The sequence below is a fragment of the Cottoperca gobio genome, chromosome 10 (genome assembly GCF_900634415.1).
Source record: "Cottoperca gobio chromosome 10, fCotGob3.1, whole genome shotgun sequence".
NCBI classification, from domain to species: Eukaryota; Metazoa; Chordata; class Actinopteri; order Perciformes; family Bovichtidae; genus Cottoperca; species Cottoperca gobio.
This window is the reverse complement of record NC_041364.1, coordinates 7661333-7680466: the sequence shown is the minus strand read 5'-3', so window position 1 is coordinate 7680466 and position 19134 is coordinate 7661333. Positions and strand designations below refer to the sequence as shown.

The window sequence follows — 19134 nt, the reverse complement described above, 5'->3', positions numbered from 1 at the left end:
CTGTTGTGGGAATGCAATGAAAGTAAAGAGATTTGGTTTGGCATAAATAAAAAAAGTGATGATCCACATTAATATAGCCAATCCACTCACACCATAATCATGCACACTGGGAGGTTTGAATAACTCCAGCAGAGTATCTTCAAAGACTTAACAGATCTTTCTCTTGTTATTTATGGTCACAAAGACGGTACTAATGAAAAACTGGATGGCTTTTAATACACCAACTCAGGAAGAATAGATCACCGAAGCAATAGAAATGATTAAGTTCTAAAAGGTAGCTTTCACACTGCAAAATAATGAGACAGAATACACTAATACATGGGCAGCAGTGGGAAAGTACTTAAAGTCACTATTAAAAAATATAATAAAAAAAGAAGTAGAGGGAGGAAAGAAAACTGATTTCAACTAATAAGTGTTTATTCTTTTCTGCCAGTGCTGTTCTACAGTATTAGCATTGCACGTCTTGTGCTGTAAGACAGTAACATTCTGTAACATAACACAGTGGAAATTGAGGGAAAGTAATAATGTTTATTCCTGTTATTGTTTTAAGGGTGCATTGGTAAAGGGTTGGCTTGGATGTGTATATATTGGTTTGGCAGGATGCATTTTTATGTTGATTAATTGTTAGAATAGTGTATCTTTTGTTTTTCTGTTTGTATTTTGACAGGCAATAATAAAGACAAAAGAGAACATATATTATCTAATGGTATTGCTGATATGTCGTAGTCATGAATCAACCTGCCCTTCCAAGCCTTGGATAATCTCCAACACTTTCTCTGGCTGAAATGTACAGGGAGTTTGACTTTGACTAAATTAGTGTCCATGACTTTCATGATACATGAGAAACAAAAGTATTCCAGTGGTGGGGTAAATGTGTATGTTATGGAATTTAAGTTGTGTGATGGTCTAAGAAAAGAGTGCAGTGCACTTCCTTCCATTTTATTTGCTTTAGGTATGTTTCTTAAAAGAAAAGTAAATGATTGTGTTTCCAATAATCATAACTATTATGTTTTCTTAATACTTCTGATTTAACCACATATGTGAGGGTTAGTTCTACCTATCTATGCTGGTTATACCCTGGTGTCTATGCTTTTGTAAAATCTCTTCTCTAAATGTACTTTGGGTGTAAAACATAAGTTTTAAGAGAAGAGCTTATTCAGAGAGAGGAGAGTCATACTTTTTTCTTGCGTGCCAATGACGAGGCAGTGAGCAGGGGGGGGAGTCAATATTTTTACAACATTTCTGTTTTTCAAAATGCATGCTTTCACATACAGAAAGCATACAATTCACTTGTGTACTATTTGGTTCACAAAGAAAATTCTACATATGTGTATTGCTAAGTCATTTGAACAAGAACATGTGTAAAAAAAGGGGGAGTTGCATTTTTGCACAGAAAACAAAAAAAAGAGGGCGAGAGGTATATGGCCTCTACACTTTTAAACTATGCTCTTAAGTTAGAATGGAAAGCTGCAAGGCATCAAGCCAAAAAGCCCAGGGATCAAGCATAAGTCTTCATCACAGAAAGTCAATTCAAGGTCAGCTGCTGGTTCAGGTAGCAGATGTGCTTCACACGTCCCTGTTGCTGTTAAGTGACAGGGCTTAGACCCACCAGCAGTATACAGTCTGTCTGTGACAGGAAGACACAGACAGAGGAAATAGAGAGAAGGAGAAATGGATTAACAACATATATGTTGCTAATGCATTTTTATTTTCATGCCACAAGCTATTGAAGCTAACACCAACGTGTTAAATACTTCTCTGTGTCTCTCTGCCACCGCAGGTGCACCAGCCAGAGGTCCCTCTTCACAGTAAATACATGTCATCTCATGTAATCATGTCCATAGAGGAGCCATCACCAACACAACCACTAGCACTTCTGGAGGTCACCCCATCTATCCATGTTGCTAATTGAAGGTTAATTTTCAGTAAAAGCCCACACAGGCATGACTGTTGTTTTCACTCGCACTGTACTGACCCTGTCGGTGAAAGCTATAAACTCCATTTGCCGTAGCACACCTTACATGTTACTGGTTTGATGCATTGGAACGAGGTAATGAGGACATCAACATACACCGCGTGTTCTAATGTGGGAGTGTGTATACATGTCGGGTAGCATTAGAGGCTCTGTGCCAAGTCAGTTATGGTAGTCTGTACCATAGATTATAGATGAAGTAACCCAATACGACACACAGATGAGGCAGAGAAGCAATATAGACCAATCACTATTAGGAGTCTTGCTTTGCCCGAGATTGCTCTAAAGCAAACCGGTTACACATAGACTAGGGGCAGTCTATTGATTGGTCAAATTGATGAAATAGTTAATTATTGCCTGGGTAAATTATTGACCTGTAGGCCAAGGTGGTATGTTACGTGCCCCGGCATTTATTTGGCCTGCTCAATCATCGCGGCGCATTGCTCACCAGTATATTACAATCCTTGTACGGTTCATACAAAGTTCATACTTTGCTCCCATTGCATGCTACCAATTATAAGTTCTAAGTACCTGCCAATGAAGATTTCAGAGATAATTGTCAGTATTAGAGAAAAAGCTATTTTTAATTCAATAAAATAATGACGATTACTTGAATAGAAAATCACTAGTAGCAGTATTTTCTTGATTGCTTGAATATAGAGGGAGTATGAAGTTACAAGCCTCTCAGCACATGTCATAGGCAAAGAATATCCTCTAAAAGCTGGAATTCAACAGTGTGTTTTGACTATTCCGTCTCGGCCTTGACTGGCAGAGAATGCCAGCCAATCCCCATTTGAAATGCGACAAGGAAAAACAAAGCCTGTCAGAATGAGTTGGAGAGACGTCTACTGAGAGCCACATGTGGTGGGAAATAGAGTCGGGGGGCGCGAGGGAGGGAGGGAGAGAGAGAGAGAGAGAGAGAGAGAGAAAAGGAACTGTTCCTTCTCTACATGACTCTGTCCCTGAGACACACATCATGCTGCTCCCCCCACAGTTGGGGACTCTGACAGGATACTGTCTGTGCAGAATTCCCCCTCTGTGTGATTGATGAGCCTCATTTTGCCAATTAATGGAGAATCCCCTGTTGACTACCATCAGATTGCTGTTTGTAACTGTTAGTGTTTCTGACTGTCACAGATTCATTTTAATTAGAGATGTCTTTCTCCTCCGACTTTTCTATTGTGCCTCACATTCGCAGAGCTGAGTGCACAGTGACATGCTGGGGAAATGGCCCACTGTGTTATTTGCCGTCGTTCGTTTATGCACAAAGTGCACGCCTCAAACTGCCAAATCCTTTTGAAGGAGTCAACCCTAATGTCGACCATATACCATATCTTACAATCAATTAGCAAATGTGAGGTAATTAGTGCACTTTATTTGCATAATGAAGCGCCTAATTGCTCCAGCTTGCGCAAATGCAGTCAATAACTTTGGCTAATCGCTTGTGTGTCCACGTATATGAACAGGCTGCAGGAGAGATGGCCCGCAGTCATGCAGACACAGTGATCCCTAGGTCCTGTCAGGGGAGACGAAGGATAGCCACTACTGAGCAAAGTTAGAAATCAACAGAGAGCCCAGAAGCAAGCAGCAGAACAACACCGTATTCCCTCGACAGCATCAGCAAGAAATGAATAACATTACTGTGGGGAGAGCAGAGGAAGTGTTTGGGCATTAGTTTGATTTACATTTTAGAGAGGCTTTCAACTGGCACACGCAGCAACTTCAGCTAATGATACACAGGCCTTTTCATCAAGGAGCGTTCCCCAGCCTTTTGGGCACTGCCCCTTAGCACTTATTTGCAATAAGGCACAACAAATGGTGCTACTAGTGGTCTTCACAAGAATAAATGTCAGCCATTGTATAAATGTCTGCTCTGTACACTATTTGCTAGTTTTAATTGCATTCCAGCCAACTAATTGTACAATTAACTTCTGCTATAGCAGCTGTAGTAATATTAGTTATTATAGCAATTGTATGATTGATATCAAGCACATGGAACCAGCATTCTGTTGGCCACTTTGTCTGCATGTGAGTCAACCTGTGCCATTCAACTCCACCCACCTTCTATTGTGGATTCACATGCTGAACGTGCAACACCCTACATGCTCGGTGGCTCATATTTACTAGACAAATAACTCCAGTCACGTTTCCCTTCCACTTGCATTTGATAGAATAATTTGCCAACAATGGGCCTGCCATTCAACTGAGTCTCAGGGATTTCATTAAAACATCAAATGAAAGTGAAATCATGAGCCATGACGGTGGAGAGTGGGGATGGCTAAGCAGAGAAGCGTGGCTGGTGTCTACTGCAGGATTAGAGCTCAGCAACAAGTGCTCAAGGGGGGCTTTGCATCAAACCCAGGAGCCCATGACAAATGAGGGCGGCTGGGCCTCTGTCTATTACCCTGCACTAAGCTCAGGCCTTTTGGGGAAGTAATGAGGTACAGATTGGTGCTGCTGCCACTGGGTCCTTAGCCCAACTTTCTGTAGAGCAGAAATAATCAGTGGAGACCTGGGCCAATAAGGACAAGGCTATACAGCAGCAGAGCAACACATGGAGACATGGAGATAAAACAGATTGACCAAAAAAAAATGCTATTCAGAACACGATAGCCTGTTACATACATTGGCTCTTTACCTTCTGCATATTAGTACTTGTATAATGTGTATCGGACCTTACGCGAGAAGCATAATAATGTATACACAAGGTGTGCAAGGAAGCATTTTCAATTGCAGGGGAGCAGCCCTGAATCCCAACAGGACACAGTAGATCCCAAAGGGCACCCTCCAAAGACTGGCAGGGCATGGAGGCTTTATCAGTGCAATATGACAGTTGTTCACTCAGGAGCAAAGGGGTAGATCCAGACTACATCATGGCTGTACCTCCTGCACACCAACACCACACCCGCTCCTGCCCCTGGGAGCTACAGTCCAGGCAGCCTGTCAGCAAGCTTACTCTACTGGTTAATGGAGCTGCCACATCAGGTCTAGTGTCACAGCCTAACAAGATACTGATTGGCCAACTTCTAGGGAATTCACTTATATGACCAGAGGGCACTAATATGGGCTTCTGTCTGGCAGTGAACACGAAGTCGACAGACAAGACAATGGCAACATGATGTGTTTTGTACAGTACACATATTCTGTTTTCTTTTTTATTGAGTAAAATAAACCAACGGGATATAGATAGTGGTATATTATAGTGAATAGGTTTTTGTGAACTGTTGATCAGACACATAAAGTAATTCAACTACGTCAGCTTGTTCTCAGAAATTGTGTTATGTTGCATCGTCTAAAACAATTAATGAATTTCATTGTAAAACAACAATCAACATAAGCCTTAGTGCAGCCCTTATAAATAAGTTGACTGACATTTTTATCAAAAGTCATTTAAAAAAGAAGGGATTTTGGCTGTATATGGAGGAATGTACTATATGAATCTTGGCAGAGCAGTATAATTCATAATAGTGTGGATATACTGTAGGTACATTGGGTTAAGCGAAGGGTTCTAAAGCTGTAAATACAAATGTTAGTCAGCGTTTGTACTTTTGAAAGTCAATTTAATGAACTCAGTTTGCAACAATGCCAGTTCATGCCTTACTTAAGATGATTAAAAACTCGACATAAATGTGGTGCATTTTATATTTATCATCAAAGGTAATACGACAGCATTGAACAAATAGCCAAAAACAAAGTCCTTGGTAAGAGAGCAGCATAATCACCACCACCTTTTTTTCCAATTCCATTTTTGAACTTTTTTCTTTGCAATAATCATAATTAGAATTTTCATTTTAGCAAAACAAAAAAAAAGGTTTCCAGACACACACCTATTAAAATATGTTAATTAAAATCTTCATATTGCCTCTGACACGTGGAATGCAACATGGAAGATTACTATTTGTTTTAGGGATTGTAATTTTCTTGTTGCTTTCTCTGAGTCATGGACATTCATACTGAGGTGAGAGATGCATACGCACAACACCGGCAGGGAAAGAGTCTGTCTTATGAACCTCCACTTATTTACATTGGTTTCCATTGAGTTTTGGATAATTAAAAGGCTCCATGGCTTATCTGCGCTTCAGTTAATTGGCGACACAGTTTACAGTGAATTTCATTAGCAGAGGGTTGGGGTGGCAGGGGGAGGAGGAGGGGGGGGGGGGGGGGGGGGGGGGCTCAAAGGAAGGTGGTGATTAAGAGAGGGCTTGTGTGTGGCAAGGAGTGTGGTTGTTTGTGTATTTCTGCTTAAAAATTATAATGTGCTTCTGAAAGTGCCACCAGCATGTTATAACCCAGTTTCTAATATACAAACATGCAGAAACAGACATAAAGATTCTGTAAATAATCCAGTGTACCTCTCATTTGAATACATAAAAGGTGTGATAATGTGGAATAACTTCTCCAAACAAATGCTGTGCTTCTCCAGACAAACCTGTAACAGGGGATGTTACTGCAGTTTAAACTCAACAGCCTGTTAAATAGAACAATTGTTTCACTAACAGCCATTTATTTAACCTTGAGTGCCTGGAGCCGAAACAGGAGAATGTTGTGTACACCTGTACACAAGCCTTGCCTGAAGAAAACAGTCTCCAACGGTAGCCGTTTGACAAAGTCCATTGTAGTGAACCTCTACCTTTGAAGTGTGAAGTAAATCAGGCTGAAGTATCTGAGAACAACAAAAAGGTGGTACCTGTATGAATGCATCCGTCGATTTTTAAGCCAAAAAGGTGGTATTACAGGCTAGCCCCGGGGGCGGGAAAAAATGTGTCTGGGTTGACCCTGTGTGGGTGGACAAAGATGGTGTGAGAAACTGGCACTGCTAGTCGGCTTTGTAGGATCACAGGACTTGAGCTTATTATTCACCAACAGGTAAGTACTGAAAATCTGTGTTGCTGCTTGAACAGCTGCTTCTTTATGTTGGCAGGAAATTGTCAAGGGAGGCGTCTATATGATAGACATACTAGAAATTGGAATTATCTCTGGGTAATTTAACACAATGCTAGAATAAAACAAATCCTCCCTTCGTTGGGTAAGAAGCTGGTTTCCCAAAGACATACTTAGAAGATGGCTTAGATTTAACACGTACAAGCTTATCAGGAGGACAATGCGGCCCAGTCCTTGGTTATTTAAAGAGGGACTAATTTGCTCGGGAATTCTGGGCAAATTACCTGTTTTCAAACAAAAAAAGATGGCCGATGGCTTCAAGCCCATTCACTCAGCCTTGTAGCCTTAATTCTTTCAAAAGGCTATTTTACCAGGGAAAGTCAATGACTGTCTAACAATACTATACACATGCACGCACAGGACACAACGTAAGCAGGAGCATCACACACGATTTAAAAAGATTAAAAAGGCAAGGTTTGTACAAACGTCTTGTGTCCCTGGTTGTTATTATGGACAAACCGCTCTTAGCTATGGTGTTAGCTTGAGGAAATAGGCTATAGGCTTACCTTAAGGTGCATTTTGATTAGTGTGAAACTGTCTTACTTGCATTGGACTGTTCTGAGACACAAAATTAAGTCAGGCTAAATCTTTGAGCCCGGTCTAATATATCTTTATGAAACTGGCCCCAGAAGACAGCTCCTTGTCACTCAATGTGTGAATATGGGAGAGAATGATGTGCTCGGACTCTGGCCTTCTGGGAAATAAAAGGTTAAGCTGAATATCAGTGGGTTGGGTTAAGACATTGAGTACAGTGCGGGGAGATGTATTGGACATGTCCAGGCAACCATCAAGGTTCAGTCCGGTCTCTCATCATCCCCATCGAGCCACCTCACCACCATTAATATTTCAGTATGCAGAGTCCTGCTCTACGCCCCCAGCTCTACTTTATCATATCCAGCAGGAACTGGAAGTGTGTGTGTGTGTGTGTGTGTGTGTGTGTGTGTGTGTGTGTGTGTGTGTGTGTGTGTGTGTGTGTGTGTGTGTGTGTGTGTGTGTGTGTGATAGCCATAGCCTCTCTGGTGAAATAGGGCTCTCTGGGGACTTGTGCCTCAACTCTACAGCCTTTGTGGGCTCCCATTACTTCTGACAGATAGAGATCACTAAACTGCTGAACAAACACCCCATTCAGTCATTTGCATACATTACAGTAATGGAAAGAGAAAAATGTATCAATAAAGCCAAATGAAGTGCTTCCACTAAGCTCTTCTTCCTCTTTCTTTCTTTCATGTCATACTTATTTCTTCCTTCCTTCCTTTATTTCTTTCTTTCCATATGTCTTTCTTTCAGTATTTCACAAGTGCCACTATCTGTTGTCACAAAGTCATAGTATTTTGTGGAAAGATTTCCTCTGAAAGGTAAACACATCGTATGACTGATACACATGACAGACTGTTTGAATGTTTGTTCTCACAAATAGTTTGCGCCAAAAGTTTATCAGACTTTTTAATGGACAAAACCTGGAATTTCTGAAGCCTAAACAAATTAGTCACACTAATCATGCGTGGTGAAAAGAACAAAACATAATTTACTGTTGAAGGTTTAATTAAAACTAGGCTGCTTTGGGGCAGATATTACTTTTAAAATACCTTGCAGTGACCATGGCCTCCTGAAATTAATCTCAGGAAAAAAAAGCTGACAAGAGTCACAGTGAAACACACACACACACACACACACACACACACACACACACACACACACACACACACTGTAAATTACCCTCCCTCTCTCTCTCTCTCTCTCTCTTTTCCTCTGTAACACACACACACACACACACACACAGACACACACACACACACACTGTAAATTACCCTCTCTCTCTCTCTTTTCCTCTGTAACACACACACACACACACACACACACACACACACAAACACAAACACACACACACACACTGTAAATTACCCTCTCTCTCTCTCTTTTCCTCTGTAACACACACACACACACACACACACACACACACACACACACAAACACACACACACACACTGTAAATTACCCTCTCTCTCTCTCTTTTCCTCTGTAACACACACACACACACACACACACACACACACACACACACACACACACACACACACACACACACACACACACACACACACACACACACACTGTAAATTACCCTCTTTCTCTCTCTTTTCCTCTGTAACACACAAACACAAACACAGACGGACTCATTCATCACAGTGCCCAACAGTCAAGACAACAGAGCTTTACTTAACTTTTTCAGGGTTGCTCAAGCATCAAATGCACGACTTTTAGCTGTTGTTGTTCTTCCATCTGTCATGCTTCAAGGAACTAACATCCTTTTTTTTAAACCAGGGAAAAGTTAAAAAAGGTATGTTTGCCTTGACTCTACTATCTTATGTGTACCAAAGGAAATGTCAACTTGAAATATACAGCACTGTAACACTTTGCTGTGCAACACAGATTAGAGTGCTACCTAAGCTCACTGCAAACACTAGTACTAAAAACCTCAGCAAATCAAGCACAGCCTGCACTTTCTATCTCTTGCACAGAAAACAGCCCAAAATTTAATATATTGAGAGGTTTAAAGTGGTAGAAAATATTGTCATTCGGAGAAGTGGGTTAAGTTACGAAACACACATACACAAGTCTACTGTAACAAACACACACACACACACACACACACACCTACTCCAAAGGAAGTGAGAAAAATGTGATTGCATACTTAGAGTGTCTTCTTATGTCGTATGAACATCAAGACAAAAACAGCTGGGAAGGAGAATACAACACGTTTTCTACAACATAATCTACACCAAATACTCACGAGCACCATAGTGCAAGTACAAGATTCCTGACATGGTATTATGATTAAATTATCATCAATAATTTCACTTTATTATAAACAGGAGAAGAAAAGCAGATAAAACCCTCCAGGGAGCTAACTGAGAGAACAAACAAGCATTTACTTTTCATCATTTGACTCCTTCCTGTGCATCCAAAAAAATGAGAAGAGTGAGAGATTTGATAGAAAATATGCACAACTTAAGCAATTCTGCTACTTGAAAAAGCAAAGGAAAGCACTATACACCATTAACCATTACAAAAACACTACAACATTGAACACAACACAGATGGCGAATGAAATATATATGCTTGTTGGTGCTTCCTACTGGTGGCTACTTTAAATAAGGCAAGAACCAAAATAGATCTTATTAAATCCTACTAAGCCTCCTTCCTGGCACCAACACTTGATAAGGTGGGATGGGAAGAAAGGGGGAGGAAATGGGGAGTTTCAGGTCATGGCCAGCCAGCTTCTTCCCTCTGCCTCCCTCTGGGGAGGAACTCCAGACAGTGAGGAAGAGCCATGCTGCAGTATATCTACACTTCTCCATTTCCTCTCACTCAAGCCTCTAGTTCTCGAAGAAGCCTGGGAATCAATACTGACATCAGGGGGCAGAGTAGCTTTCTTGTCTGCCTGCTCTGCCTCCAAGCCGCCGCTAGGGAGGACTCTGTTTCAGTCTTTTTAATTACACAAATTTAAGTGCCCTTCTTTGACTGGGAGCAGATTGGTAATGCGTTAGGAGGCTATTACTCTTATACCACCCAATGTGCACACTCAGCTTTAATAAATCTCAGACAAAAGGAAGCAAAAATCAGGTTAAATGCTGTCTTACGCGGGGGTGCCTAGCATATGGAAACACCTACTCACTTGTTAAATTACGAGAGTAATTCTTTCTTTCCTTGATAATGGTAGAGATCAGCAAAGAAAACTGCTTTACGTTTTTTTTCTTCCATGAAAGGCACCCCTCGCCTCAAGGTATTGACAACAGACTTGATTTCTACCATTGATCAAACCTATACAGTGAGGACCTTTCCTCTCAGAAAGGGCATTCAGGAAAGTGCAGAGACATGGCTAATTCAATTTGGGAGCAGAGATGCTTGGCTTTAAGTGAAACACTCTGTTATCGAAACAGGAGAGGTGCCACGAGAGAAGATAGTGCACGGATGGTTGTGTGGAGACGCTTGTGGCCGGTCAGGAGATGAAATCAGGGATAGGCGATAAGTTGGTGTGAGGGGCTAGAGCCCCCATTAGAGTCTCCCAGGGGACAGGCAGCGGTGGCAGAGTGCTGTAAAAATAGCCACAGGCGTGATTTCACTCTTGGGACGCAGGGAGGAGTGAAGAGGGAGATCCGATCAACATCTCATAGCAAGGCAGCCAGATCCATTCCCTGCGTTCCCATGGGTGCCACCTATCACACCAAGTGACTTAAACTGCTTACCACTGCCAGGCAAAAGGCAAACAGCACACTCCCTTTGCCACTGATGTCCACAAACCGGTACACACAATGTCCTAATATGCTAGAATTCATTATTTATTTTTTTCTCAAGTATAAGCAAGGTGTGAAAATGACCGCCATAAAAAGGATATCAACATCTTTTCCACAAACTTATCTTGTTCGTCATCCGTTTTGGGGAAGTTCTCGATGTCGTTCTCAAGCCTCTGAATTTGACGTTCCATGGTGGTCAAACTGCTTTTTAAGATCTCAGCAGACACTAGAAAAAAACAAACACAATACATTAGCAAACACAATTATAACTCTGACTGATGAGAACTCCACAGATCGCTGTAAGTGTACATGACGTTTAAATAAAGAACAACCTATGACCGAGTTATTATATGTTTGAAAGCAATCATGTGTACACGTGTGTGTAGAGTGTCCGTGTGGCTCATTAATCAGTCTGTAATTACTGTTTGCGGAGTTGCTGTGAAATCAAGAGTATTCAGATCAGGCCTTTCAAGTGGAGACTTCAAACAGTGAGCAGCGTCTTAGGGGATCAGATGGGACAGGAGCATGGATGTAGTACCATGTTTAGGTTGCTTTTAAGGGTTTAGTCTTATTGACACACACACACACACACACACACACACACACACACACACTGAAATATTTTCCTTTATCTCTTCAAAAAAACCTTCATATTATACATTTTGAATTGCAGCCATACATTTTATTCAATGTCCCTGGCAATTCACTACAATATTGACTGCATTTAGTGAGTACTTTATTGAAATAATTTTCAATTTAAATGGCTTATGAAGTCATTTTACAAGTAAAGCCCTTTGTGTTGAAACCTGTGTGGGGGGGGGGGGGTCATAGGGTCACCACATGTATGTATATCCCAGTCTAGCCTTGAGTTTCAACATGTTGGTTAAAGACAAACAGACAAGCAAACAGATGGATGGAGGCAATCATACCTCCTTGACGAAAAACTAAACAAAACCATAAACTTCCCCAGCTTCATGAATGATGTAGTCCATTGATCAGTGATAGTTGAGAGTGATCTTGTTTTGACTGCAAGTGACATAAGTGGATAAAAAAAAAAGATGGATGTCCAAGCGATGGCCAATCATCATCAGACATAAGTTTGTATCATGCATGCACAGCCAAATGGTTCATACTATTTGGCAGGTAGTCATTGAGATTTGCTTTAAACACTGATTGATAACGTTATACCAACAAGGACAGTCCTTTTGAAAATATTTCATCATTCAACCTACACTACGCCCCCACAACTGCAAGGTTGGCCCTCCCGCTACACTGTAATTGAAGTGCTGAGGCATTGAGGAGAGGCATAATGGACAAGCTGTCAAGAGATGTGACCTCTGTGACATGAGGGTCAAACTTGTCTTGCTTTACATCAATTCCATAGCTTGGATTTGCTCTTTTCTCATGTTATGACAATAAGATTGGATGGCAAGATTGAGGATCACACACGCACCCCCTGGCACACTGAAACAACCTTCAACACAAATACATTACCACTAGCAAGCACACACAAAAAGACACATTCTCAAATGCACACAAACCACCTGGTGCGATCAGTCTAGAGCAGGGGTGTCAAACTCATTTTAGTTCAGGGGACACATGCAGCACAATTTGATCTCAAGTGGGCCGGACCAGTAACATCACAGCATAATAACCTGTAAATAATGACAAGTCCAAATGTTCACCTTCGTTTTAGTGCAAAAAAGTACAAGTACATTCTGAAAATGTAAAATGTTTATCTTTTTACAAAACATGATGAACAACCTGAAATTCCTTAAGAAGAAAAGGTGCAATTTCAACAATATTATGCCTCAGTTTATCATTTACACATGTGCATTTACAGATCACAGTGTATCCACAAAGGTATAAAACACTTTGTCACAGGTATCTGGAACAGTTTTTTACTTTATGATCAAAACAACTATTTTTTACAATTTGCAAAGTCCTCCCGCGGGCCGGACTGGACCCTCTGGCAGGCTGGTTTTGGTCCCCGGGCCGCATGTTAGACACCACTGGTCTAGAAGCAATATAATAAGAGTAAGGGGTGAGGCCACTTTGCACCGAGCTTACTGGCTGTTCAGACCCAGTGACTGGGAGTTTCTCAATCCCTCCTCCTCAATTCTCACAGGACTGACTCCAGGGGCTGACAGTGAGAAAACCACACTATCACATTCCTGTTTCTCCACCGATGGGGCCTCTGAGATCCACATGCTTTTGTCACTATGATCTCAGCCTCAGCATTGGTAAAACATAAAAAAAAAGAACTGATCCAAGATCCAAAACCATACATTTACATGCATTTAATGGAGCCATGGATGCGATAGTTGCTTGTAGCCTGAGTGATAGTGTTGAGTAATCATTTGGCTGTAACACTGATCATAGTAACGATGGTCGCCAAGAAACAGTGGCTGAAGTTTACTGCGACAGTGTTTCAGGGGAGCCATTTACAGGATCAGCGCCAAGCCCTGGGACTACGACACGCTATTGTTTACATTGGAATTACTACCGTTGAGACATAGTGACACACATAAATGTGGCGGCTTTCTTTTTATAGTATAGGTGAGCTTATGATTTTTTTTAGAAATACATATAATATCACGATCCTTCTTAGCTCGTATAATGTAGTGTCTACGGAATCTAGCACAAATTATTTTGGAGTATCTTTAGTTAAATTACCACAAAAATAATACTGCTATTTTCAGGGTACAAAACATGGCAACACTGGTATCTTCTGAATACACATTGCAAGTGGATCAGAGGAGAAACAGAGGGGATAGAGGGGGTTGTATATTTCGTCTTGCCAGACAGAGAGGATTTCTGAAACATGTAAAATTATTCTAATGACTGCTGTCAGCAAGGCCTGCCAGTGTCTTTCAATGACACAAAAAAATATCTCTGTCTGCAGGTTTCTAAGTCAGCATATGCACCCAATTTATTCTAAGGTAACTTCGTTCTTACACAAGACAAAACGTGTTTCTTTAAGTTGTTTGCCGTGTGCTTCAATTGCCGTTCTTGTCAAGCAAAAATAAATAACTGCAGAGGCTGAGTGATGCATGGGGGACACGAACGAGGACAAGGAAGACAAAAAGCCATTTGGAAGACAAGAAGTTAACTTGTGTGAATAACAGACAGCATAAAAAGACTCCTCTGTGGTCAACATCCTTTAGTTATTGATATGAGCTCTGTAATATTGGCCCTTGACGCATTACTCATTCCCATGAACAAAAGACAGACAATGAGTATTTCATTAAGCTTTGCCCCGTTTCCTTCAAATAAACTGCCAGAGAAAAACACTGTGTAGCTCACAATACCAAATCAACTGCTATAATGTGAATATGTCAACTTTATATTCAGTCATTTGTAGAAAGGGGCAATTTTCATTTTGATTTATAGACAAACAATACCAATCCTTCATCCACTGCTCTTGCAATGCCGCCAAAGGTTACAAAGGAAATTGAGATTTATTTTGAGCGTTGCTGCCAACGTAGAATAAAAGATCAAGTTTTAAATAATCTACACACTTGTGAAAACAAAGACAAATGCAACATAAAACCAAAAGAGAAGGTCGTTCATAAACGCATTCATCACCTTAGCCAAGTAAGTGTATGTATGTTTGTGGGTGTGTAGGAGAGGGTGATGGGCGTGAGAGGAAGACGCACAGACAAGATGCATTCATGAAGACGGTAAACACATGCTCACCATGTATGTGCGTGCGTCCATATTTAATATTTATTAATGTTTCAGGATGTTCTGTTGGTCAATACATGTATACAGGATTTAAAGCCAAGGCTGTTCGATAAGTTAAAAGGAGAAACCAACAGCGGCTTTGAGGTTGAACTGAGGTTGGCACAGCGGAACCTTTAGCTAAATACTAAAGTCATCATGCTAACATGCTCATAATGACAATGCTAATATGCTGACGTTTGACAGGAAACATATTTATCGTGTTAACCCTATTAGTTCAACATGTTAGCTAAAAACTGAAAATATGTCTGAGGATGATGGGAACGAGTTTTACAGATATTTAAACCAAAGCATTGGAAAAAAGATATATTTTGACCTGAAGGTCACATTAGATAAAGATTAATGTTGACAGGGTTTGGCCATAATCACAAGTTAAAGCTATTTCAAGCGCTTAGAGATTATAGATGTTAAAAACCTTTCAGAGTCGTGAAGAAGTAATCTTGGCCTGGCTTGTTATCTTCTCATCAAACCTCCACTCAAAGCCTCTTTGCATATACATCATAGGATGTAAAGAGAGGACAACCTTGAGGGGACTTTACACATGACCAGAGACACATACTGTCTGCCAAAGAGCATACTCATCACAACAGGGCAAAACTGACTATTGATCAGCTGCATGATTCCAGGATAATGATGAATTGTATGTCAATTTAAAAATATTTTTGAATAAATTAGAGTCACTTCAAATTCCCGCACCCCCTTTAAAATGACATATAATTAGATTTCTTCCCAATAAAAATCATGTTTTGTCTTTTTTCATTTAGCTGTTGGTAGCACCTGAGAGTGAATAGGAGATGAAGTGGGAGGCAGACTAGAGTACATCAGAGGAAAGAGACAAAAGGATAAACACAACTCTATGTGTTCCCCTTTCAGCAGGAATCAAAGCAGCTCAAGTTGCAGGTGTGAAAGTGATATCGTTGCCGTGACAAAGCAGTCACATTGTTCCTTCTGATTACCTCGGATCATGCGATGGTGACAACAGCAGGCAGGAGAAAGTGGCAAATGAGAGCATTTAATGGACGGCATAAACAAAGGAGATGGAAGAAACCTTGTGGCACGATATCAACTGTTAACACTGTGCTTTGGTTTTCAGTAATCAGGCAACAAGCAAAGTATTTGCACTAATTATATTACCTTGTTTCAATTTCCGTGCTGGGGAAAAAAAATAGACTAAGTTACTTATCTATTTGTAAATAATTAAATGCACTTCTTATGTTGTCGTATAAATAATTACACACATATAGAAGACATTATATTGTTATATCATAGCAGAAAATAGAACATCTCATTGGTAGACAATGCAATTAATCTCACTCAGAGGACTCAAATGCACAAACAATCACAATTCCCCATCAATGTTGCACTAATTGCGTGCACATTAAACGGTAAATCCTTTTTACTTTTGCTCTATTTCCTTTTTTAATTTGCATTTTCCTTAAACCTCCCCATGTTACAGAACTGTTATCATAATGAAGGATTTGTTTTCTGATTATAATTAATACCCCCCCCCCCCCCACCCAAGAGCAAAACCATAGGGTTAAAATATGTGATGGTTAATCTGCAAAAGCCTACTGCTGCAATGATCAGACTCCAGTCTTGTCAATACATCAAGATGCAATTAATATTAGGGAGAAAATTATTTTCTAATATGATACAACATTAGGGTAAAATATAAATCCCCTTTATGTTACAATATGTTTGACCACAAAATAATACATATATTAAATACAACATTAGCAGTGCTATTATATTAATTGCTGTAGCATGAATTATTACGGCTACAGTACACTGCAATATAGCATGTATATAATGTAGTGAACAGTGTAATGCAGCATTTACTGTATTTCCTTCCCAGCCGACACTGGTATCTATAAAAACTGTTGAAAAAGACAACTCTATTCTGCACTATAGGGTCATCCAATATCTTAAAACCGCAAGATAAATAATGGAGCAGGAGCACACGAGCCAAGAAGAATAAAACATGACATGAGAACTACATAATTGTGAAATTACACAATTTGAATGGAAGTATGGGCCGGGGCCAAAGAGCAAAAGCAGAGCCAGACACTGAAAGAAATGCACTTTGCTGCACCTCACACTCTGGAAAGGAGGCCTTGTTTACAATGGGGGTCATGTCTCTGAGACTTTATTGCTTTCGGCAGCCATCAGAGCTGCAGCCCGGTGCCAGATCTCTGGAGGAATTACAAATGGAGTCAATTACAATATATTTTGATGCATGGGAATGTTTAGACATTGACCTGGGAAGATGACAATTCCCCAGGATGTGCAGAGGAAATCAGTCAGGGTGATGTGCTGGTTCTATATGTGAGTCTCTGCCCACTGCAATAAAAAAAAAAGGAACTCACAGAGGCACAATGGTTTACCTCCTCTCTCCTGACAATCAACCATCTACATTCTTGTCATGCACTTATTTGAAGATGATCATTTATCTTTCCCGAGATATTTCTTTCAGTGATATTGTTATGATACGTTGCTGGTGTCACACAAGCAACAGAAAGGTATATGTTGGGAATGTACAACTGGGTGGCTTCGGAGCCTGTTTTATTTGTGTTTTTTCTTTTAAAGGCATTCGGTGCATGAAAGATACTGATGGGACAGGAGTGACTATAGCCTGAGGTTCAAAGTGTCTATTTCCATGCAGTTTTAGCGTGTACTGTTGTCACTACTGGCTGGGCTGTTGAAATGAGTGATCCCGTCGAGTGAAGCACATGGCAAAGCTGAAGGATGCGTTAACAGATGCACAATCTCTGGTATCTTAGTGAATGCCACGAATGCTAGTACAACAACTAATTATTACAGTTTGCTAATGACTTAGCTCAGAGGCTAAATGACTGACTGCAGAGATCAACTTTCACTGAACAAGTCAAAACAAACAGATATCATTTCAACATATGCACACAGGTAAAGGTACAGACTTGTGATGTCAAAAAACAAACCAGGCTGCATTAACAGGAACAAGGAAATGCTGCAGGCAGGGAAAAGGAAATGACTTATGTGAGTGTTGTAGACAGGAGAGATGCTCAGAGATGGGGGTGTGGCGGTCATGATAGCCTGCAGAGGTTGACTCATGCCTCTAACCTCATTCACAACTTCAAAGTTACACCTTATCACACAGCTGAGGCCTCCAAGGTACACGTTTTACTTGACATTTCTACTACCTACTGGCCTGAGATCTGCACAAATTACAGAGCTAAAAAATTACTAAATGAAGCTGAAACAAAACCCCAGCTTTGAAATATTTAAAAAACATCAACATCAATTAATATGCAGTAGCTGCAAGCAACCATTACCAGGGTGTGAGACACACACACACACACAGACACACAGACACGCACACACACAATAACCTGAAAGCAATTCTCCCTCACAGAGACATTGTGCAGCGTGACCAATTTCATCTGACACACTTTGGAGTCCCGTTTCAAATATGTATATAAGAATGATTGCTCTGCAATAAAGGTTTTTAGATATAAACACCTTTAGCATGCAACCATCTATACTTATGTGTCAAACATTTCTTCTAAATTCTATATCATAGACAAATACGAAAGGGTTAAATATGCTGTTCGTTAAGTCTCTTGGAGACAAGATCGGAAAAGTTTTGTATAAAAACAAAGAGAAACCATACGGAGGATTCTCGTTAACAGCGGCTGAAATATGGTTGATGTAAAGTGCGGCGCTGACTGGGTCTGCTTTGCAGTGGCAATAAAAAAAGAGGCGCAATTTCTACGTTTATTAGAAATATAATTCATGATTGACAACAATGCTTCTGGCCACATGATGAAAACACGTTCTATTTTAAGCTCTCAAAAATATGTTGCCATAGGGCCATCTAACAAGCTCTGCTGCGTCTACCAGCTAGTGGCTAATTTGTCTGTCTGATGTTTGGTGCTGAGCAGGTAATGATCAGAGGGTTTATAAGCCTTATAGCTAAAACGAAAAAAAGAAATGAAAAGAGCAGAGTTTGCAGGCCAGAAACCCCCCAAAACGGTCTAAAAAAAAGCAGATAAGTTCCTTGAAGAGAAATGCAGAGTTAGGTGATCATTCTCTGGGACCCTTTGTCCACCTTAATGCATCATAACTGACCTGAAGCTGATCACACTGTGTATACAAAGGAAACCAGAAACTAAAGCCGCCGCTCAAGCATATGTCTTTAAATAT

General features: G+C 40.5%; 1 protein-coding gene across 1 annotated transcript in view; it reads right to left on the bottom strand.

Annotated features, from left to right (window-relative positions):
- The window catches only part of diaph2 (diaphanous-related formin 2), a 351346-nt gene that overhangs the window by 86941 nt on the left and 245271 nt on the right, over positions 1-19134 (bottom strand). Inside the window, exon 29 of the mRNA XM_029442178.1 lies at positions 11310-11434. Within this exon, the coding sequence (XP_029298038.1) occupies positions 11310-11434 (125 nt within the window). The remainder of the gene's footprint in view (positions 1-11309; positions 11435-19134) is intronic.